Below are 21,474 nucleotides of genomic sequence, written 5' to 3'. Positions count from 1 at the left end.
CCAAAAACAACCCATAACATGATATTTTGTTCTCCCATTAAAATATTTGAAAAAAGTGTCTTTTATTTCAATTTCTTTTGTTATCGAGTCTACCTAACCACATATTTCATGTAGAATATGAAGATCTAGATGAATATTATATAATATCATATCATGTTATTTGTTTTATTAAATTGTTTTCTTCGCGCTGGTCTACAATGGCATATGAATTAGCTTTCTTAAAATTTTACCCTATAAGTCTGTAAATGTTACGTGAATATTCTGAAGTGAAACTAAAATCTGACACGAAACGAATCCACTTTACACAAACGAAGCAAGTTGAGCAATATATACCCTTGTTGATGAGGTTTGGCTGCCAACATATAGATTGTTGTCAAATTGCATTCGATGCAATTTGAAAATAATTTTATACCCAAAAGCCCATTGTTCTATAAAAAGGCCCATTATGCTTTTCTTTTTTTTGTATCTTGCTCGTTTACTTTCACGAAACTACACCACAAAGTCCAGTAACATAAGCGTAATGGATTTGACAGTGACGGCAAATATTCCCGAAACACCAATGAAGAGACTCGAACATTTTGATTTTGGGACAGACTCGGTGAATATTAAAAGTTTTCGGACAATTAGTATATATATCAGAAGTTCTGGAAAATACTCAAAACAGTAATACTTCTTAAATATCAAAACTTCCGGGGCAATTTATTATATATCAGAAGTTCAAGGACTTTTTAAGAAAATCGTAAAAGTTCCTGGCGTTTTGTAGATTGAAAAAGTTCCGGGGCAATTTAGTGAATACTATAAGGTCAGGGGCAATGCAGTAAACAGCCTCCAAAAGTCAAAATTCTACAAAGTTTTAAAAAATAAGTCAAAGTTTTAAACCAATAGGAGGAAAGGGTTTACAGAACCAGAGAGAATCCATCGAAAATCAAAATCAAACCATAAACCCTAATGGTTTTCAAATGACACTTTTATCCAAACCTATCCTTGACGGTAACACCAAATTTGCCGGCGACGATCAACGTAGTCGCCATTCCCAGAAACATCCCATGCTCCACTACTCCAGGAAACCTCAATATCGCCTCACTCGCCACCTCTAAATCTCCAATATCTCTCTCCAAATACAAATCCACCACATAATTCCTATTATCCGTCACAGCCGGCGCCGCCTCTTCGCCGTTAGATCCGATTTTCATCCTCAGCTTCGCAACACATCCCGAATCTCTAAATAGCTCTTCCAGTTTCCCCCTTGTGAAATCGCAGCAGAACGGAACAACCTCCACCGGAACAGCGAGTCCGCTTCCTCCGATATACTTGACAAGCTTCGATTCATCAACAATCACAACGAACTTCTTAGATGCTCCTTCAATCATCTTCTCTCTCAATAACGATCCGCCGCGTCCTTTCACCAGATTAAGAGCCGGATCGACTTCGTCGGCGCCATCGATTGATAGATCCACCACCGGATGCGAATCTAGATCGGATAATGGTATCCCTAGAGACACCGCTTGCTCATGCGTTGTGGTTGAAGTAGGGATTCCGATTATATCCTTGAGTTTTCCTTCTCGGAGAAGCTCGCTGATACGAGCCACGGCGTGTTTCGCGGTGGAGCCAGTGCCGAGACCGATAACCATTCCAGATTCGACGAATTCGACGGCTTTATAAGCGGCGATTTTCTTGAGTTCTTCTTGCGTGAGGTTTGAGAGTGGCGGCGCCGAGTTGACGGCGGCGAGATCCTCAGTGGCCGTGACAAGGGGATCGAATGCAGAACCCATTGTACGCGACTTGCTTTGTGATTTGAATGCACAAAATCTGTGAGAGACTGACTATAAAGACTAAAAAACTTAGAATCGTATTCGTATTTGACGGTTCTTTTTAGAGAAGTAAAGACCATTTTAAAAAGGTTAGGCTAAATTTTATAGATACGGAAATTTCTGAATTTTGAAAAGATTATCTTTAAGTATTGAAATATGAATTTAATACATTAAATATTTTACCAATCAGGAGCCCAACATAATCAGAGGCCATGCCACTTGGATATGACTAAATGGTGAGAAGAGAGGCATGATTTTTACTATCTAGCAAAAACTTACTTCCATTCACTCATTTCCATAAAATCGGATCTTGATTCTTCAACGAAGCCAAAATGATTTATCTTTTCTCTGAAACTATAATTAAAAGATTCACATTCCAAGAAATTAACACGTTTTTCTGTAAGTTCCACGCATATTCCAATCGCATCTCTCTAAAGCAGCCTTTCTCCACCATTGGATATTATGACGGTCCATATCTTTGATTTCTTTTGTTTAAAATTCTATAACAAAGGTCACTGTTACGTTACGTGTATACATATCTCATCTAAAACCATGTGAATACGATGATGCTCTATTTAAAAGATGATTTAGGCCACGAAATAAGATCAAGCAAGTGCACGGTTCATGCCACTTTTGGTACAAAACTTCTTAAACTTTGAATTGGTAATACTCCACCAACACTCACCAACACACACCATTGAAGTTCAATGTATTTGATAACATCACATTCTTTACAAACAAAGTTGACATTTAACTTTAGATTTATTGCATACCTTGGACAGTAGTCTCAACGGTGAGTTTGAAGAAGATGACAATGTAGAACGTAAGAGACAACAGTGCAAAGATGTGTTGCCAGAATAGAAGTGCCGAGGCTTCTCTAACAGCGTAACCTCTTAGACTCGCGATGGCTCCAAGTAAAATGGCACTCGGAGTCGAATACTGCAAAAGAAGCACAAACTTGAACATTGGATCTGCTGAGGAAATGAGACCAAGTTTATCAGCTGACATCACAATCCCTATTCCCACTAACGGAAGCACCAAGAGTCTTGCAACACTTATTCCAATCGTAGTACGTAACCCAAGAGTTGATTCATTTGGTCCTTCAGAGAGCATACCACCAAGTACAAGCATCACAGAGGGAACCATTGCACTTCCCATTATATTCAAACTATCTGTGATGAAAGAAAGCGGAGCATCATACCCAAAGACAACACTTTTCAGCTGAGGCACTGATCCGATAATGATCGCTAATAGAGATGCGATTGTTGGAGGTTGAAGTATGTGTTTGACTGGAGTCTGTTCAGCCACAACTCTTATTCTCCTCATTACTCTAGGCTCAGCCAAGCATTGAATAGACCTAGGGCTGGAACTCTCTCCTCCATATTCTCCCCCGAGATCAACTTCAGGAAAAGAAGTCTGAGAGAAACTAGATATGCTGTTGAAGACTCTAGCAATAAAAGGTGTCTTGCAATGTTCTGTCTCTTTGTCCTCAATCCCTGGCCACTCAGCTTCCACTAGAAGAGGCCTACTAGCATCATGATTCTCCACATTGATCTCCTCTATCTCAACCCCTTCTTCCTCAACGACCTCATAGTACTCCAAAGGCGGCTCCATCATATGATACACAACAGTATAAACAAGAATCACAGCAACCCATTGCGCAAACGATACATACGAAACCCCTCTCGAGTTACAATTCGGTCCAAAAGGGTTCGTCTTCGTGTGACACACCGAGCTAACAATAGCTAACAAAAGATTCCCAGTATTTCCAAAAGCAGTCATAACAATGGTGAATCTATTAAACTCAGGAGGTGGTCTGCATATGAGGACTACCAAGTATCCTATCAAGGACCCAACGACCGCACTGAGTAACACGTTGACCGGTATAAACCACCATTGAACAATGTTATCAAGAGTAATGCTTTCTCCAAGCTCAGTGAAAATCAAACAAGGTAAGAACAAAGCAAACACAAGCTTGCTTAAGAGCCTAAACGTGGCTCTTGGGACTAATTGAGTCTTGGGATGAGCAAGAAGTAGACCAATCACGGTTAAACAGATAAGCTTCAACAAAGGCACAACACCACTGAGTATATCCACAACCCTAGAATTAACATTTCCACTGGAGAAACCTGACATCTCGATCTCACTATGTAAAGCTCGAAGTCAACGATAGAAAAAAACACAAGAAGATGACCAAATTGGTGATTTAAACCACAACCCAAGTAATTGAATGAGAAGAACTATACACAGCAGTGAAGAATCTGAACCAGGAAATAGAAGAACACTAACAAATCAATTAGACCACAGTCGTGAAGATGGTTGGATAGAGATAAAGCCGATTAGAGAACAACACCTGGAGCTACACAATACACATGGAACTTGTCAATGAAGAAGAAGACAAGATTGCGATGACAGATGCATCATCCACGCCAAATCTACTGATTGCAATAATTTTGTATCTTGAAGTTTCTTCTTGATTTGAAAATTTTGTATTTATCACATCGTGCGAAGAAGATAATCTGTGGTTGAACGATACTGTCAAAGATTATCCATTGGGCTAGCGACAACACGAGTCTAAAAAAGAAGCCCAATTATAAGCCCATTAATGCGTCAAAATATACAAACCAAACACTAGCGGCTGAATGATCGGTCATTTCCGGTTTAATATTAAATCAGAACAAGACGACAAAAGGGAACGCTTGGCTTGAGATTTGATCAGTAATCGCACGTGGGAATAAAATAGCTGCCGCAAACCAAACAGATCCACGTGGAACCCAAAACCAGACATACTAACTCGTGTCTGTACGTAATTGGTTAAGAAGATTAAAAAGCATGAATCGGCGGGTACCGGATCCAAAATTCTGATCTCGGATTCGTCTTCTCTGCCCTAAAAGAAAAACCCTACGTGAGCTGCGTCAGTTCTGGGTCCTCCGCAATTTGAGAATCGGAGATATCTCAAGTTTCGCAAAGTCTCGTGGATTTGATCTTCGTCTCCTTGATCGATGGATTCACCTTGAGCAATCGTTGATCGAGCTTCGAAGATGTCGAATCACTCCAGAGATGAGCCTAGTACTGCCCCGAAGACAGATCAATGGTATGATCTTGTCCTTGGTTCCTCTGCCAAAGATGACTCCTCCCATAAATTCTGCACTTTGCGATGTGAGTTTCTGATTATGTTACCATTCTTAATTTTGGGTTAATTCGACCTAAATTGGAATACATAGAATAAGATGTTTGATAATTGTGTACTTGCAGATGAATTTAAGCCGGCTTCAATCGATAAGAACAGGTCAGGATCAATGCACAAGAAGAAGGATAACAGAGTTTCAGTTGAGTTTCAGAATAACCAACCAGGTAAACCCAAGGTGACATTTGAAGGTAGTAGTGAGGATTACAAAGAAAGCGATGCGGTGTTGTTTTTCGATGGGGAGAAGTTTCGTTTAGAGAGGTTGCATCGGGCTGTTACGCAGCTGCGACATGTTAGGACACCTGGTGAATCTGCTGCGGCTTCTCAATCTGCGGTGCCTGTGGAGCATCGGTTATCTCCTGTTGGTCGTGCTGCTAAATCTCCACAAGTCAATAGAAGTTTGCTTCCTGATGTGCCTGTGAGTTTCCAAATGCCTTTTACTTTTTCCTTATCCAATTTGATGTGTTCAGGTTTTGTATTTATTGAATGCTTGATGGTATAAAATGTTGCTGCTACTGGTTTAAGTTTACATTTTCTGTAATGTATGCAGGTTGAGGTGGAAAGAATCGAAATTGGGAAGCCAGAGAACTCAGGTTAGCAGTTATTGAAGTGATTTATTCATATGATTATGCATTTTAAATCCCATCTTATTGCTATTTTTGTTTTGAGAAGTGGATTTTGATTCTTGGATCATAGGCAAACGTATCATAGTTTTCATTATTTGTTAGTCTCTTTGGCTTAAGATATAGTTGGTTGATTTTGGTTGCTAGTACATAGACGTCTGATTTCCAATTAAAACTACAGCTCTGTTCCCCAATTCGACTACTACTTTTTAGTAGTCGGATTATTCCGTCATTTCTTAATGCCGTTATGAGTACTCGGTTCTGTATTGGTGTAGTCAAATGAGACTAGGCAGGAATATCAAACTGTTGATTCAAGTGTACATATCCGTTCTACTGTTCTAAGCATGTATATGGTATTTCTGGTCTTTGTTTTAAAACTATTTTAACAGTTTTAAAATCTAACATAAAAAGTGGTTGCAGCTGAACCTGCCAACACTGGAAACGTGCCTGCAACCTCACCAGTCGAGGACAAGAACGATGATGGAGATGAGCATCAAGAGATCGATCTGGTTGAAATATTTGGCTCATTTACACCAGAGAACGACAATGCAGAGAAAGAGAACGCTGATGGTGGAGAATATGTAGAAAGCTTAAATAAACAGCTTAGCATGACGGAAGAAGAGATTGCAGATGTAGATGACGATAGCGGCGGTGAAGGAGAAAAAGGTCTTAACGCAGCAGAAGCACTTAGAGCACAAGTGAACGCAGAGGTGCAAAAGAGTCAAACCTCAAGCTCAAGCAGTAGCAGTGGAAGTAGCAGCGGAAGTGACAGTGATGGTCGTAGCAAAAGCGTAAGCAGCGGAAGTGGCAGCGGCGGCCAAAGCAGTAGTGGAAGCAGTAGCCGTGGAAGTGGAGGAAGTGACGATGAAGATGAAGTCAACTCCGTATAACAACCAGCTCCCAACAACTTTGTCAAACAATATTTCCATATTTGAGACACTTTGTCTGAATAATTTGGTTGAAGAATCCAAAAGGGTAAAAATTTATGTTTTACTACGAAAGTAGTAAATACAAATGATATAAAGATCCAGTTACTATTCCAGGAGTAGCAATTTTCCATTTTTTAAAATCCAGAATCTCGTGTTATAAAGCTGTCCTTATTAGTTAGTAATCTTGTATTACTCTTTAATTAATTCAATTAGTAAAGTAAATCTCTCTCCTCGACTGGTTAACCACCCGACCACACCACCCTTCACTTTTATTTTCACTCTCTGTAATAAGCGCGTGAAGAACAGAACACGCAGGTTTCTTTGTCTTTTTCTACAAGAGCGTGTATAACACGCGCCTGAAATTGGAAGTGGTGGAAGAAAGTTAGCTATTACTGTTAACAATGGAGTTATTAAAAGTTTGCCAAAGTTTTTTCTTTTTTTCTACAACCGACCGAGTCGGAGATCGAAGTTTTGAACCTAAGAATCTCGTTGTCTTCTTCTTCTGCAGAGCCTCCAAAGTCTAAATCTTTTGGTTACGTCTCTCAAACCCCAACCTTTATACTCACTCTCTTTCTTTTTCTCTCTTACCTCCATTGGCTTCTTCTTGAGATCTCGTCAGGCTCTGATCCCAATCTATGTTCGATCTCACTCTCACCGAGATCTCATCTTCCTCCATTTTTTCAAAGATCCATATATGAGCTCTAAAACCACAGATTTCAATCTGTGAATCCGTATATATGCTCAATCGGAGCCAGATTCTAACAAATCAAAGAAAGGAAGAAGAAGTGAAGAACAATGGGAGCTGAAAAGAAATGGCTTTTCACACTCTTCTCTGTAGTATTCCTCTCAGTGTTCCTTCTCTTACTTTATTCTATCTCTGCTTTCACCTCTAAACCATTCCCTTCTTCAATTCGTCACGGTGCTCATTACCCACCTGCTTTTGCTTATTACATAACCGGTGGTCGTGGAGATAATGACCGGATCTCTCGGTTATTGCTTGCGGTTTATCATCCTAGGAATCGGTATCTTATCCATCTGGGTGCTGAAGCTACTGATGCAGAGAGGCTAGCTCTTCTCTCTGATTTGAAATCTGTTCCTGCTGTGAATGCTTTTGGGAATGTTGATGTTTTAGGGAAAGTTGATCGTTTGTCTGAGAATGGTGCTTCTAAGATTGCTTCTACTCTTCACGCTGTTTCTATTCTTCTTAAGCTTGATCCTACTTGGAATTGGTTTATTGAGCTTAGTGCTTTGGATTATCCTCTCATAACTCAAGATGGTATGTTTTAATTTTGATTTCTTTCTATTTTAATCTTAAACTAGAGAAGAAACTAGCTTTTTAGTTTGCTTGTGATTTTGATTCATTTTCACTCTAGATCTTTGTTTTTGACCTGTCTTTGAGCTTTTTAATGTTCTAGTTTCTGCTCTTAGCTTCTTGAGATTGCAGTGTTTATGATATACTCTAGAATATATATACTCTTTTTCTGGAAATAAAGTGGAAATGTAATCACTTTCACTGATCTCTTTATGGCAAATAATCTGATTTAGAACTTTATTACTCCACTGGTTGTTTGTTTGTCTTCTTATGACCTGGATTCTAATGAATTTTCTTTGCTCATGATTTCTCTCAGACCTATCTCATGTGTTTGCCTCGGTGAACAGAAGTCTCAATTTTATTGATCACACTAGTGACCTTGCTTGGAAAGAGTAAGTAAACAACTTTTGCCAGTCTCTTGAACTGTTTCTTGTACATTTGGTGGGGATTATGATGATAATGGATCTTTATGTAGATCTCAGAGAATCAAGCCTATTGTTGTTGATCCAGCACTTTACTTAGCTAGAAGAACTCAGCTCTTCACTGCTACCGAAAAGCGACCAACACCAGATGCATTCAAAGTCTTTACAGGCAAAAGATTCAGAAGCTAATAATACTTTCTCTGGCTACATTCATTATATGTATACAATCTCATGTTGCTGGTTTGTGATATCACTGCAGGCTCGCCTTGGATTGTACTAAGCAGACCTTTCCTAGAATACTGCATCTTCGGTTGGGATAATTTACCAAGAATCCTTCTCATGTATTTTAACAATGTCATTCTCTCTGAAGAATGCTACTTCCACACGGTGATATGCAACGCACCGGAGTTCAGTAACACGACAGTCAACGGGGACTTACGATACATGATATGGGACAGTCCACCAAAAATGGAACCACATTTCCTTACTATATCGGATTTCGACCAAATGGCTCAAAGCGGAGCAGCTTTCGCTAGACAATTCAAGAAAGATGATCCAGTACTCGACATGGTCGATAGAGAGATCCTGAAACGTGGACGTTACAGAGTCACTCCTGGCGCTTGGTGCTCGAGCCACAGTAGCTGGTGGACAGATCCTTGCTCGGAGTGGGATGAAGTAAACATTGTCAAAGCTGGACCTCAAGCTAAGAAGCTAGACGAAACAATAACGAATTTTCTTGATGATTTGAATTCACAATCGAATCAATGCAAGTGATTATACGACACACGAGACTACATTGTTTTCAGTCTCTGTAAGGTTAAATTCTTTGGGCAACAACACAGTGGCTGCTGTATTTATACGAGGAGAAGGAGAAAGAGAAGAGAAAGGAGATATTTTTATTCTCTTTCCCAGATTTTGTAATTCCTTTGTTAAAGCCATTAGAGAACTTTTGTTCGCAAATTTGATAAACCTTTGTTCCTCTGTTGTATCTTAGTTAATTGAAAGTTAAAGATCTAAACTTTCTCCTCCAATGGTCTTCTCTCGATTCTTCAGAGTCACCGGAGTGAATCTCTCTCGACGTGTGTACTCTCGAATCTCTTCGTCTTCGTCACCGAGTCTCGAATCGATTCCATGGATTCATAAAGCTTCAAACTTTACACTTTACGGATCATTTCACGCTTCTTCTGTTGAAACCCAAGTTTCTGCTAATGATGCTTCACAAGACGCAGAGAGAATCTGCAAGATTCTCACCAAATTCACGGATTCAAAGGTTGAAACTTTGCTGAACGAAGCTTCTGTTAAACTTTCACCAGCCTTAATCGAAGAAGTACTGAAGAAGCTAAGCAACGCTGGTGTTTTAGCTTTGTCTGTATTCAAATGGGCAGAGAATCAAAAGGGTTTCAAGCACACTACTTCAAACTACAACGCATTGATCGAATCATTAGGTAAGATCAAACAATTCAAACTCATTTGGAGTTTAGTAGACGACATGAAAGCAAAAAAGCTTTTGAGCAAAGAGACATTTGCTCTTATCTCTAGACGTTACGCTAGAGCTAGGAAAGTTAAAGAAGCTATAGGTGCGTTTCATAAGATGGAAGAGTTTGGGTTTAAGATGGAATCAAGTGATTTTAATCGTATGCTTGATACTTTGAGCAAATCTAGAAATGTTGGGGATGCACAGAAGGTGTTCGATAAAATGAAAAAGAAAAGGTTTGAGCCTGATATTAAGTCTTATACTATTCTACTTGAAGGTTGGGGTCAGGAGTTGAATCTTTTGAGAGTTGATGAGGTTAACAGAGAGATGAAAGACGAAGGTTTTGAACCGGATGTTGTCGCTTACGGTATTATTATCAATGCGCATTGCAAGGCGAAGAAGTATGAAGAAGCTATTAGATTCTTCAATGAGATGGAACAGAGGAATTGTAAGCCAAGTCCTCACATTTTCTGTAGTTTGATTAATGGACTTGGCTCTGAGAAGAAGTTGAATGATGCTCTTGAGTTCTTTGAGAGATCAAAGAGTTCCGGGTTTCCTCTTGAAGCACCTACTTACAATGCGCTAGTAGGTGCTTATTGCTGGTCACAGCGAATGGAAGACGCATACAAAACCGTTGATGAGATGAGATTAAAAGGGGTTGGGCCAAATGCTAGAACTTATGATATAATTCTTCATCATTTGATTAGAATGCAGCGCTCGAAAGAAGCGTATGAAGTTTATCAGACGATGAGTTGTGAACCGACGGTGAGTACTTACGAGATCATGGTGAGGATGTTTTGTAACAAAGAGAGATTGGATATGGCGATCAAGATTTGGGACGAGATGAAAGGGAAAGGTGTTCTTCCAGGAATGCACATGTTCTCAAGTTTGATCACAGCTCTGTGCCATGAGAACAAATTAGACGAGGCTTGTGAGTATTTCAATGAGATGTTGGATGTGGGTATTAGGCCACCGGGACATATGTTTAGCCGTCTTAAACAAACACTTCTCGATGAAGGCCGGAAAGATAAAGTCACGGATTTGGTTGTAAAGATGGATAGGCTGAGGAAAACCCAACTTGTTGGCTGAAGTGGGTTTCATGGCTCTGTTTTCTCTTCTTGTTTATCTCTATTACTACATTTTGTTTGATATTTTTGGACTATTGAATAGTTATGATCTATGATCTATCCAAAATTTCAGAGCTCTGAGCATTTAGAGACAGTTTTCTATCCGAGCAAAAGTGTATGATGTAGTCACCATATAGAAAACACTGTTATTTCGTTATGAGAAATGGACAAGTCAATGTTATTAAACAAACAAGAATGGGTCAAAGTAATTGAATGGGCTATGATGATTTTTTCTTTTCACAAATAGTAGATAGTTAAAAACAGTTGTTGTGTTCTTTTTTGTAAATGAAGGATGTGGACATGCATAATCCATTGATCAAAGCTTATGTTTCCTTGATTTAGTAACCTTTAATTTTGAAAGTGAGGCTATGCTAAATGCTATGGCATGCTATATAATAGCTGTCGATTTGGTAATCTCGAGATTTTATGTTGTCACTGGCTATTTCAATGAAACCCTCTTATGGAATTAACTTCATATCGGTAACACCCCTCTTTAGTATATTGCTGAATTTTTTTCAAGAATTACTCGTGGGGTACTTTAACTCAAAATTGAAATTCGATCAATTGTGTTGAGTAGCTTAGAAGAGAAAAATAGAAAAAATATAATTTTGTAAAAGGAAAAAAAAAAAGAGGTCTAAGAAGAATATGATAATTGGGGTGTAAGAGAAGAAAATGCCAACGAAGTTTATAGGGTGGAAAGTATAAAGCAAAAAACAAAAATGTCTAAATGTACATAATAAAAAGATGTGGAGGGGCTTTATAACAATTCTTATTTCAAACTATAGACTACCTAAATAGTTTGATTGAGTTGTCTACTTCGTATAAGATCGGACCCCCACACCTTATTTTTTCTCATCGAATCATTGCCCTTTAAATTGCTACATTCCTTTCTATTTTTCTCTTATAACTATTCCCTTTTACTGTTTCTGACCTAAATTGAAATAATTGAATGTGTGATTGTGTAGTTTATCTATAAACCCTATTATCATTCATCCGATCGTGTACCTATCCAAAGTAACAAAAGTGTTAAATTAATTAGAAGGGTCATGTCGTTTTCAATACACGATTACAATTTTTTCATAAACTTATATATACATACCGACATCATATATATGTATACGACGAAAATGATCATAAACAAAATTGTAAAAGAAAAAGATTAGATGGTAAAAGAAGAATCTACACAACCATAATTGCCATTCTCAATGAATTAACTTTGACGCATGTGAATTTTGAGGTGACTCAGGTGATGTGGATGATAAACCTCTAATCCCGTGACATTGTTTTATTATAAACGACCGATCGGACATTGTTAGAAAAAAAGAAATTATAACTACAAACTCTTCTGTTTATTATTATTATTATAGTTAGCTTTTTAATATAAAACGGATATTAGAATTTTGTAACAAAGAAATCGGCGGGAGTCGTGTGCTTTAGCCCAAAAACATTGGCCTCGTTGTCCAACGTGTGTATTTGGAGGAAAACATCATTAGAGGGCCACATATACATCTCTCTAATTACACTTTACGAATATTAAACACATTTAATTGTACTTAATCCTCGGCATAACACTTGTCCATTAAGTCACCATGTACTTGCTATAAATATGGTCAAGTCCAGTCCATAATATATGCATCTCTGATCTTTCTTGGTGAGAGTAATAGACATGGGAGCTCTTGATTCTCTTTCCGAGTATATCTCCGACTACTTCCGCGTCACCAGAAAAAGGAGGAAGCGGAAAGTCATGCAGACGGTGAATATAAAGGTGAAAATGGACTGCGATGGTTGTGAACGCAGAGTCAAGAACGCGGTTTCCTCCATGAAAGGTTCGAATCTCCAACTCGTAGACTACTTATGTCATGAATGGTTTCTGTAAGTTTTTTTGTAATTTTGATTTCCATTAAACGAGTACTCATGTAAGCACGCCAAACCATTTCTACATACAACAAGCCAAATTAACACGGTCTTTATATCAATATAAAAATCGCGCAGGTGTGAAATCGGTGGAGGTGAATAGAAAGATACATAAAGTGACGGTGAGTGGATACGTGGAACCAAAGAAGGTATTAAAGAGAATCGAAAGGACAGGGAAAAAAGCGGAGATATGGCCGTACGTTCCTTACAACATGGTCGCATATCCATACGCGGTCGGAACTTACGACAAAAAAGCTCCGGCCGGTTATGTCAGGAAATCTGAGCAGTCGCAGTTGCAGCTGTTGCCGGGAGCTCCCGAGAACCACTACATTTCTCTTTTTAGCGACGAGAATCCCAACGCTTGCACCGTTATGTAATAAATAATTTACTCTAGTAGTATTATCCACAGCATGTAACGTTTTTATCAAGCAATTGGCTCTCTCTCTCTCTCTCTTTTTGTTATGTTAATGCAGAGAGGAAGAACCAACTATAGCTAGTTGTGTAAAAATTTCAATATTTCAAAATAAGTTAGTGGAATGTGTATAATCAATGTGTTTAATATCAAAGTATTTTCGGGTGATTTATGTTTTTATTTACGATTATGCAAATTATTATATTAGTGGAATTAATTGAAGTTATTTAAAAATAAATACGAAAAAAGGAAAATCGGTTAAGTGCTCAGGTTGGTTAAAAATTAATTAAGAGAAAATAAACAAAAAGCTACGTGCTGTTGGAGTTTTGTTGGTTTTGTGAAGGCAAATTAGTCAGCGAAAAAAGTGTTGTGAAGTGGTTTTGTGGTAATCTATGCGGCTGTGCCAAGTGAAATCCATACATCATCAGATAATAAAATATCAACTTTTTATCTCTATATTTTATCTTCCATTACGTAGTTTTTGACACATAGAAGATCCAACAGCGTTTAACTAGATTTTCTTCGGAGCCATTAAATATAGTTTGTTCCTCAATCGAAGTAGATATGCGGCTGATGATGCAGCCATAAAAAAAGAAAGGTATTTGTAGTCATAACTTTCTTAGTAAATGACTTTAGGTTTAGAAAATGACGCGTAACTAATCAAGAAAATTAGTAGTAACCGTAATTAACTTGGAACGTAACCATAGCAAAATATTTCCGACCACTCGCAAGGAGACAAGTCAATTTGTAAGTGAAATTAGAAATTGTGTTTCTTACGAAACGGTTAATTTATTGCACAATTTGGTCTGCTTCTTGTTTTCTTTATAACTATTTTGAGTATGTTTGTTACATGCATGGATGATCAGAAATGTAATATATTATTCTTCGAATAAAACTGTGGCACCGTGCACATATCCAACCTTAATACATTATAGTCTAATCTTAATATATTTTTGTAGTTCAAACCTTGCTGTGAATTTGTATATAATATACTGGGAGATTTTATTCTTGTACAACTCAAAACAAATTAATGCCTCACGTAAAACAAACACCTGTTTAATCCTTAGAATGAGTGATCTTTAAATAAAATCCCAAGAATATTAGAATTTGAAATTTCATAATATTATGGTGCTTATGATGAGATGACATTTAAGTATCTCGCTGGATATTTCAAATCAACTGTTTGGGACGAAACTGATATGACTGATTATTAAATTATGACTTCGCATAACTCGAAAGTTGAAACACAAAAATGGATATGTTAGATTTGAAACTGTGAAAAGGACGCAAACAAATGGAGAGATGAGAAGCGGCACACGAAGGGAAAACGCAAACGCGCGTTTGAACATATCAAGGTGGGACTTAAGGTAAAATCGTCGTTTGATGGCGACAACCGCATTTTTAGCTAGGTGGGAGATGGGCTTTTGGATAACCTCCACGTGTACAGTACCCCAGACATCGACGGCTTCCAGTCATTTTGACTAGGAACACCAAAACATAGACAGGCTCAAAAGTCAATAGTACTAGCAATTATCTGTGAAACCAAAAACGAACCAAACCTGAAATTTGTAGAACTGGATTGATCACAAAATCTGTATATAATAGGAACTTTGTATATATAATGGTTGATTTTGTTTTAAATTTTGTTGATTCAGAGTCAAATTGATTAATTTTGGTTTAATTTGATTTTTTTCCTCACACTCTTCAAAAAGTTAATTTGGTGTATTTTCTTGTTAAATTTAATTTTTAGGTTTCTTGGATTTGTCTGAATTATTTTTTAAAAGCATGAATATATATTGTAGTTGTATAATATATGATGTGTATTCAAATGAAAAGCATAGAGTATATATATATATATATGTATAACCACTATTTGCGTGTTTTTTACGTTAGAACTCATGCTAGATGATAATCTTTGGAGTAGCATCAAGAGAAGTTTAAAAGGAACTATAGTTCCAACTTGTAACAAATAAAGAATATGTTAGGTTTTTGGGCTGTTTTTGATTCTCCCTTTTGAAAAATTATTTGTTGATGCTGGGTTCATTTTGGGCCTGGCTAGGTATATTTTATATTGTCAGTCTTTTATAGACTGATGGGTTACTTTTTCGCTACTTTCAATATTAATGAAGAAAAAGTTTATAAAAAAAAACAGAAAAAACAAAAAGAATTAGTTTTAGAGAACATTAGGTTTGCTAGATTTCGGCTAACTCGCAGAGAAATGGTTCGACCTTTAAGGCAAACATAACTACAAATTTCAATGGTTGAAATTTGGTGTTTGGACATGCGAATAAAGATCTGTTTAGTGAAGGAATGTTTGTGAGACCTCCCACAAGCTTGGATGATAACCTTAGCTTTAACCATTATAGGTCTGCGATAATGCATGTTACGGGAGGCTGAAGGAGCTAAAACGATAACATGGTTAAGACAATTTTTGAGAGATTGGAAAAACTCATTCTAATTTTTTTTGTAACGCGTAAGTTAGAGAAAATATCTTAATAACGGGACGAAATATAGTGGACGAACTAGGCCCAAAAGTTTCCATGGTTTCTTTCTTGTATTAGTTCCATTAGAAGAATGTTGATTTTTTCGTAAAAGATCCATTTGAGAAGACAGAACTATTAACCTTGTTATTCACAAAAAGAATTATGAAGTATGAACCCTGTTTAATTTTCAGTTAATTTTTGATAGATATAAACCATATAATTAATGGATATATTATATACGTATATATATATATTCATTTTTTAAGAAAAATCAATACTCTTGTCATGTACATATAATATTCAAATTCTAGTTTTATAATGTAGAAGCTTACTAATTAAAAAAAAAACCATTCCTTTTTGGAAGATAAATTCTAGGAAAGTAGCGACTCAATAGTCAAGAGAATGAAAGCAAAGAACAACAAAGTTATTTGACACCACACACTCGTATGCATAAATACGCAAAACCCCAAAGAACTTCTTCAACTTCTCTCCTCAACTTTTAAGTATTCCACACATACAAACACACACACACACTTGACTTTTCTCATATAATTTCGACAGCTCGTGAAGGACAAAGACATGGAGCCTTCTCGGAGGAGAATGACCAGAGACATGTTGCTTCTAATCGTAACGATGGCATGGCTCGTAACCGGAGACGAAGGAGGCATAAAGCAAGAGGAGCGACTGTTTAATCTTGGGAAGCTTGAGATGTTCGTTGACAAGCTTCCTCATATACCAACACTTCATGGCTACCACTTCGTCAATGGCTTCCTCAAACCCAAATCTCTTCACATAGGCATGTTCTTCAAGAAATGGGTATTTAATTCTTTCCTTCTTCTCATTTTCCTTATATTCTAATTTTTGTTTCCTTGTTTTCTAATTTCTTTCCTCTATTATATATTTTCCTCTTGTTTTCTCTGTTTTCTTGAAGTTATATTTGGTATGTTATTAAATTAAATTTCCAGTCTATAGTCGTTCGTGAAAACAGATCATCTTCCATTTCTGTCATGAGGTTATAAATGGCCAAAATATTTAGATAGAAAATTCAAATAACCATCATTTAGTGATTTACACCTGTATTACATGCAAAAAAATAGACTCATTAACTTTCTTGACCAACTTAAGCCGACTAACTAATGTTGAACATTATCTCCTTAATGAAAAACATTAACATTAAATTCGATATCGTATAAGATTAGTGAAGTTAATTTGCTTTTTACTTGGCTACGGCTCTTCTTAGGTTGTAAAGTGATTAGAATAGATTCGTGTTGTGTTCACACTATTGTCCCCTCACTTGTTTGTCGTCTTTGAGAAAAAGTATTAATAATTGTATACTTTTTATCACTCGTCATGTTGAATATTATTTGCCCTTCACCGAATGAATACTCAAATTCCTCTTTGTTCATAAACTAATCTAAACTCATTAATGACAAAAATTAACATTAAATATTCGAAATCGTATAGATCAGTGAAAACTTAAGTGCTTTTTAGTTGGCTACGGCTCTTTTTTGGTAAAGTGATTTGGAATTGATTCATCTTGTGTACTCCACTCTTATCCTCTCACTTATTTGTCCTCTTGAGAAAAATATCTATTGGTTTATAGTACTGACGAATCAGTGCTCTTTTATAACTAGTCAAATTTAATATTATTTTGCTCTCCTACCGAATGAATACACATTTTTTTTATAGTTTCTATAAGCTCTTTAAGTTTTGTTCTGATAAATTATACTAAGAACATCATCAAATCTAATGATTAATTGATAGAAAGTTATTACCCACTAACTATATAATTATGATTGCTTTTCTACCACTTTGGCCTAGCTAATTGTGCTCTGTTCCTTTAAACTATTTTATTACTCTGCTAATGATTCGAATGATTTAAGTTTTTGAATTTCTCTAACTCTGTCACACACTGATATGAGTTAAATCATTGTGAAGTACAGAAATTCCACAGAGACTTGCCTGCCACGCCAGTGTTCGCATATGGTACATCAAAGCGTTCAGCAACAGTTCCTGGACCAACAATAGAAGCTGTTTATGGCGTCGACACCTACGTGACGTGGCGAAATCACCTCCCTTTACATCATATCCTCCCTTGGGACCCAACAATCTCTCCGGCAATCCCTAAACACGGCGGCATTCCCACGGTGGTTCACTTGCACGGAGGTATCCACGAACCAACTAGCGATGGAAATGCAGATTCATGGTTCACCGCTGGTTTCAAAGAAACTGGTTCCAAATGGACCAAAAAGACTACACATTACGTCAACAAGCAACAACCTGGAAACATGTGGTACCATGACCACGCGGCAGGGTTGACCAGAGTCAACCTTCTTGCCGGTTTGTTAGGCTCTTACATTCTCCGTCATAGCTCAGTCGAATCGCCTCTTCGGTTACCTACCGGACGCGAATTCGATCGTCCTTTGGTCATCTTTGACCGATCTTTTCGTAAAGATGGTTCCATTTACATGAACGCTACAGGGAACAATCCAACGATTCATCCACAATGGCAGCCAGAGTATTTCGGCGACGCCATCATTGTGAACGGTAAAGCATGGCCGAGATTAACCGTCCGCCGCCGGAAATATAGATTTCGAATCACAAACGCTAGTAACGCAAGGTTCTTCCGGTTCTTCTTCTCCAACGGTCTCGACTTCATTGTCGTTGGTTCCGATTCCGCTTATCTAGCGAAACCAGTATCGACCAAATCTGTTCTCCTAGCTCCGTCGGAGATTGTCGACGTACTCGTTGACTTTTCAAAGTCAACATCGAAAACGGCAATTCTTGCCAACAATGCACCTTATCCTTACCCGTCGGGAGATCCCGTCACGGAAGAGAACAGCAAAGTCATGAAGTTTATAATCAACTACAAATCAGAAGTTGACACGTCGATTATTCCGAAGAAGCTAATTGAATACCCTCCTGCTCATGTATCAACCTCCACACGTACACGTTACATTGCTATGTTCGAGTATGTGTCAAGCATTGACGAGCCAACACATCTATACATCAACGGTCTGCCTTACAACGCTCCCGTAACCGAAACTCCAAAAATCGGCACAAGCGAGGTATTTATAACCAAAATTTCACTATTCACTAACCGTATAGTTCAAATCTTTAATGCTTACAATAATGAAGGTGTGGGAAGTGATAAACTTAACCGAGGATAACCATCCGTTGCACATTCACTTGGGATTGTTTAAAGTATTGGAGCAAACGGCATTGGTGAAGAGTGAGGAGTTCATAGAGTGCATGACTAAAAGAAACGATGCCGTCAAGTGTGAGATTAGCAAATACGCACGAGGGAACAAGACCGCGGTTACGGTACACGAGCGGGGATGGAAAAACGTATTCAAGATGATGCCGGGACATGTAACGAAGATACTCGTTAGATTTTCTTACATTCACTCAAACGAATCTTACTCCTTTGACGCAACTCAAGAGCCAGGCTATGTTTACCACTGTCACGTAAGTTGGTAAAATACTAAAAAGTTGATGACGAATTTAGCTTTTTCTTTTAGAACTAACTGTATGATATTGGCATTGCAGATATTGGACCATGAAGACAATATGATGATGAGGCCCTTTGCAATGGTGCTATAATTCTAAAACGAAAACAATTTACAATTACGAGTGCAGAATACAAACGAGTTGATATAGATTGAGATTTCAGATTACATAAATATCTTATACAGAAAGTGTTAAAAGATAATTCGATTGGATTGATGTTATATCTCTATCATTGTTTTTCACTTGGCCTCGGAGATTAGAAGCAGCTTGTTAATGGGCTTTTAACAGTTACGGGCTTTAACGGGCCCAATAACAAAACTCTTTTGCTTCTTATATGATTTTGGAGTAGATGGTAAGTGAGATAGGGAAGTGGTGAGTGAAATTAGAAAATTCCTCGTATACAAAGTCCTAACCACCAGTCAAATTCAATTGAATGCTCCCATGTTTCTCCCTTATCTGTTCCTGAACCTACACTCTTTAATTTCATGGTTTCCTATTTTCTCTTAATTTGTTTATTTTCATGTCATATTCGGAAGCTTCAGATATTTTATCAAATAATGCATCCAAATAATTTTGAGCCACTAGTCAAATATCTTCTTCGTCTTCTTCTTGCTTAATATATATTTTAGTGAATCTATTATTGATACCACACACACATCTTTGATATTTCACAAAAGGTATCTATCGGAGCCGTACATATATTTTACGAAAATGTGGATAAGAGCGAGATTTGGATTGGTATTGGTAAGGCAAATTAAATGCGACACACTTCCACATTCATGATTCCACAAATTCTAATGGATTTGAACAAATATGGGACCAATTTTTATTTGTTTCAACTCCTAAATGTGGGACCAATTAACAAGGTTGATGTATTCTTCTTGTTCTTCCTCGTTCATTAATAGTTTGATTGAGCATGCACGCTTCTCTCAACCCACCAGTCCAAGTCAAACCTCCTCAAGCCATCCCCTAATCCTATATATCAGTTTCTTCTCGCAAACCACCTCACAATCTATCAACAGTTTTAAAAAAAGACATAACTCAACCAATCTCACTTTGAAAAAGACATGAACAAAACCCGCCTTCGTGCTCTCTCCCCACCTTCCGGTAACTATTTTCTCTTTAAACAGTATTAATCATGTGTTTTGCTATTCACATCACCAAATTATTCATAGTTTAAAGAGGTCGATGTAGAATTCATAGATATACATGTGTACATACGTGACTTTGTGACGATATATCGTTTTAATTTGTTAAATTTTGATCCCTTCTCTTAGGTATGCAACACCGTAAGAGATGTCGATTGAGAGGTCGAAACTACGTAAGGCCAGAAGTTAAACAACGCAACTTCTCAAAAGATGAAGACGATCTCATCCTCAAGCTTCATGCACTTCTTGGCAATAGGTTCGTATTCATTCTTCTTATTCTTTAATTCAATAGTAATGTGAACGGTACGTGCTAATAATCATTTTGATGTTATGTTTTTTCAGATGGTCATTGATAGCGGGAAGATTGCCAGGACGAACCGACAACGAAGTTAGGATCCATTGGGAAACTTACCTAAAAAGGAAGCTCGTAAAAATGGGAATCGACCCAACCAATCATCGTCTCCACCATCACACCAACTACATTTCTAGACGTCACCTCCATTCTTCACATAAGGAACATGAAACCAAGATTATTAGTGATCAATCTTCTTCGGTATCCGAATCATGTGGTGTAACAATTTTGCCCATTCCAAGTACCAATTGCTCGGAGGATAGTACTAGTACCGGACGAAGTCATTTGCCTGACCTAAACATTGGTCTCATCCCGGCCGTGACTTCTTTGCCAGCTCTTTGCCTTCAGGACTCTAGCGAATCCTCTACCAATGGTTCAACAGGTCAAGAAACGCTTCTTCTATTCCGATGAGAAATGGTGTATTTGTTTGTACACATTTGTTATATTACAAATGCACATATTATAATATTCACTAGAGAGATGGTATAACGATGTTTGAAATATGTTAATCCTGAATTGGACCGGCTGGTCATTGAACAACTATTCTCTTAAATGTCCGGTTCTGTTTTCAGTGATTAGTATTATAGTAGATCGTTAATAACTAACCGACGATAACCGCTGCTTATTTGATCAATCAAGCTGTAAGAAATTATAGCTAATACAGCAATGTTAACGGTGCACATTGACGGGAAGTATTAATTAACTCTCTTAAAATGGACAAGTATGTTCATTTTCCTCCAAACTACACTTTACTCTTTATTCAAAAGCAA

The 21,474-nt window shown here is 37.5% G+C and overlaps 8 protein-coding genes across 9 annotated transcripts; 6 read left to right on the top strand and 2 right to left on the bottom strand.

The window, feature by feature from the left end:
* Positions 1-575: 575 nt before the first annotated feature.
* RSW10 (Ribose 5-phosphate isomerase, type A protein) lies at positions 576-2,238 on the bottom strand. The gene has a single exon (NM_105779.4). It carries the CDS (start codon positions 1,770-1,772, stop codon positions 969-971), a length of 804 nt encoding a protein of 267 aa, NP_177266.1. The 5' UTR covers positions 1,773-2,238; the 3' UTR covers positions 576-968.
* Positions 2,239-2,324: 86 nt separating this feature from the next.
* AT1G71090 (Auxin efflux carrier family protein) lies at positions 2,325-4,342 on the bottom strand. Its single transcript, NM_105778.2, has one exon. It carries the CDS (start codon positions 3,945-3,947, stop codon positions 2,574-2,576), a length of 1,374 nt encoding a protein of 457 aa, NP_565011.1. The 5' UTR covers positions 3,948-4,342; the 3' UTR covers positions 2,325-2,573.
* Positions 4,343-4,649: 307 nt separating this feature from the next.
* Positions 4,650-6,778, top strand: AT1G71080 (RNA polymerase II transcription elongation factor). The gene is made up of 4 exons (NM_105777.4): positions 4,650-4,970; positions 5,067-5,416; positions 5,549-5,591; positions 6,042-6,778. The coding sequence occupies exons 1-4, from the start codon at positions 4,853-4,855 to the stop codon at positions 6,509-6,511; spliced, it is 981 nt and encodes a 326-aa protein (NP_565010.1). The 5' UTR covers positions 4,650-4,852; the 3' UTR covers positions 6,512-6,778.
* Positions 6,779-6,977: 199 nt separating this feature from the next.
* AT1G71070 (Core-2/I-branching beta-1,6-N-acetylglucosaminyltransferase family protein) lies at positions 6,978-9,315 on the top strand. Its single transcript, NM_105776.3, has 4 exons — positions 6,978-7,826; positions 8,179-8,254; positions 8,338-8,453; positions 8,544-9,315. The coding sequence occupies exons 1-4, from the start codon at positions 7,346-7,348 to the stop codon at positions 9,056-9,058; spliced, it is 1,188 nt and encodes a 395-aa protein (NP_565009.1). The 5' UTR covers positions 6,978-7,345; the 3' UTR covers positions 9,059-9,315.
* On the top strand, positions 9,315-10,847 carry AT1G71060 (Tetratricopeptide repeat (TPR)-like superfamily protein; the record flags this gene model as incomplete). The annotated part of the gene is made up of 1 exon (NM_105775.1): positions 9,315-10,847. One exon carries the CDS (start codon positions 9,315-9,317, stop codon positions 10,845-10,847), a length of 1,533 nt encoding a protein of 510 aa, NP_177262.1.
* Positions 10,848-12,205: 1,358 nt separating this feature from the next.
* HIPP20 (Heavy metal transport/detoxification superfamily protein) lies at positions 12,206-13,401 on the top strand. The gene is made up of 2 exons (NM_105774.4): positions 12,206-12,711; positions 12,878-13,401. Exons 1-2 carry the CDS (start codon positions 12,552-12,554, stop codon positions 13,174-13,176), a joined length of 459 nt encoding a protein of 152 aa, NP_177261.1. The 5' UTR covers positions 12,206-12,551; the 3' UTR covers positions 13,177-13,401.
* Positions 13,402-16,014: 2,613 nt separating this feature from the next.
* Positions 16,015-19,773, top strand: LPR2 (Cupredoxin superfamily protein). The gene is made up of 4 exons (NM_105773.3): positions 16,015-16,510; positions 17,638-18,762; positions 18,833-19,162; positions 19,244-19,773. Exons 1-4 carry the CDS (start codon positions 16,274-16,276, stop codon positions 19,295-19,297), a joined length of 1,746 nt encoding a protein of 581 aa, NP_565008.1. The 5' UTR covers positions 16,015-16,273; the 3' UTR covers positions 19,298-19,773.
* A 192-nt stretch (positions 19,774-19,965) lies between these two features.
* MYBL2 (MYB-like 2) lies at positions 19,966-21,446 on the top strand. 2 transcript variants are annotated; one of them, NM_105772.3, is made up of 3 exons: positions 19,969-20,311; positions 20,482-20,608; positions 20,695-21,446. In NM_105772.3, exons 1-3 carry the CDS (start codon positions 20,272-20,274, stop codon positions 21,113-21,115), a joined length of 588 nt encoding a protein of 195 aa, NP_177259.1. In that variant the 5' UTR covers positions 19,969-20,271; the 3' UTR covers positions 21,116-21,446. The 2 variants fall into 2 exon arrangements, with proteins under 2 accessions (NP_001321410.1, NP_177259.1); NM_001334485.1 differs by having other exon boundaries at positions 19,966-20,608; positions 20,695-21,378.
* Positions 21,447-21,474: the final 28 nt, after the last annotated feature.

The sequence above is a fragment of the Arabidopsis thaliana genome (assembly GCF_000001735.4).
Source record: "Arabidopsis thaliana chromosome 1 sequence".
Classification (NCBI taxonomy): domain Eukaryota; kingdom Viridiplantae; phylum Streptophyta; class Magnoliopsida; order Brassicales; family Brassicaceae; genus Arabidopsis; species Arabidopsis thaliana.
This window is presented reverse-complemented; position numbering and strand designations above follow the sequence as displayed.

What these genes read in the sequence shown, in the direction of transcription:
- AT1G71070 (NM_105776.3), top strand. Translation starts at nt 7,346, where the DNA reads ATGGGAGCTGAAAAGAAATGGCTTTTCACACTCTTCTCTGTAGTATTC. An exon ending in TCCTCTCATAACTCAAGATG is followed by an intron (nt 7,827 to 8,178) that starts GTATGTTTTAAT and finishes GATTTCTCTCAG; the next exon opens with ACCTATCTCATGTGTTTGCC. An exon ending in TGCATTCAAAGTCTTTACAG is followed by an intron (nt 8,454 to 8,543) that starts GCAAAAGATTCA and finishes ATATCACTGCAG; the next exon opens with GCTCGCCTTGGATTGTACTA.
- HIPP20 (NM_105774.4), top strand. Translation starts at nt 12,552, where the DNA reads ATGGGAGCTCTTGATTCTCTTTCCGAGTATATCTCCGACTACTTCCGC. An exon ending in CGCGGTTTCCTCCATGAAAG is followed by an intron (nt 12,712 to 12,877) that starts GTTCGAATCTCC and finishes AAAATCGCGCAG; the next exon opens with GTGTGAAATCGGTGGAGGTG.
- AT1G71090 (NM_105778.2), bottom strand. Translation starts at nt 3,947, where the DNA reads ATGTCAGGTTTCTCCAGTGGAAATGTTAATTCTAGGGTTGTGGATATA.
- RSW10 (NM_105779.4), bottom strand. Translation starts at nt 1,772, where the DNA reads ATGGGTTCTGCATTCGATCCCCTTGTCACGGCCACTGAGGATCTCGCC.
- LPR2 (NM_105773.3), top strand. Translation starts at nt 16,274, where the DNA reads ATGGAGCCTTCTCGGAGGAGAATGACCAGAGACATGTTGCTTCTAATC. An exon ending in GCATGTTCTTCAAGAAATGG is followed by an intron (nt 16,511 to 17,637) that starts GTATTTAATTCT and finishes TGTGAAGTACAG; the next exon opens with AAATTCCACAGAGACTTGCC. An exon ending in GCTATGTTTACCACTGTCAC is followed by an intron (nt 19,163 to 19,243) that starts GTAAGTTGGTAA and finishes TTGGCATTGCAG; the next exon opens with ATATTGGACCATGAAGACAA.
- AT1G71080 (NM_105777.4), top strand. Translation starts at nt 4,853, where the DNA reads ATGTCGAATCACTCCAGAGATGAGCCTAGTACTGCCCCGAAGACAGAT. An exon ending in TAAATTCTGCACTTTGCGAT is followed by an intron (nt 4,971 to 5,066) that starts GTGAGTTTCTGA and finishes GTGTACTTGCAG; the next exon opens with ATGAATTTAAGCCGGCTTCA. An exon ending in TGGGAAGCCAGAGAACTCAG is followed by an intron (nt 5,592 to 6,041) that starts GTTAGCAGTTAT and finishes AAGTGGTTGCAG; the next exon opens with CTGAACCTGCCAACACTGGA.
- MYBL2 (NM_105772.3), top strand. Translation starts at nt 20,272, where the DNA reads ATGAACAAAACCCGCCTTCGTGCTCTCTCCCCACCTTCCG. An exon ending in TGCTCTCTCCCCACCTTCCG is followed by an intron (nt 20,312 to 20,481) that starts GTAACTATTTTC and finishes CCCTTCTCTTAG; the next exon opens with GTATGCAACACCGTAAGAGA. An exon ending in CATGCACTTCTTGGCAATAG is followed by an intron (nt 20,609 to 20,694) that starts GTTCGTATTCAT and finishes ATGTTTTTTCAG; the next exon opens with ATGGTCATTGATAGCGGGAA.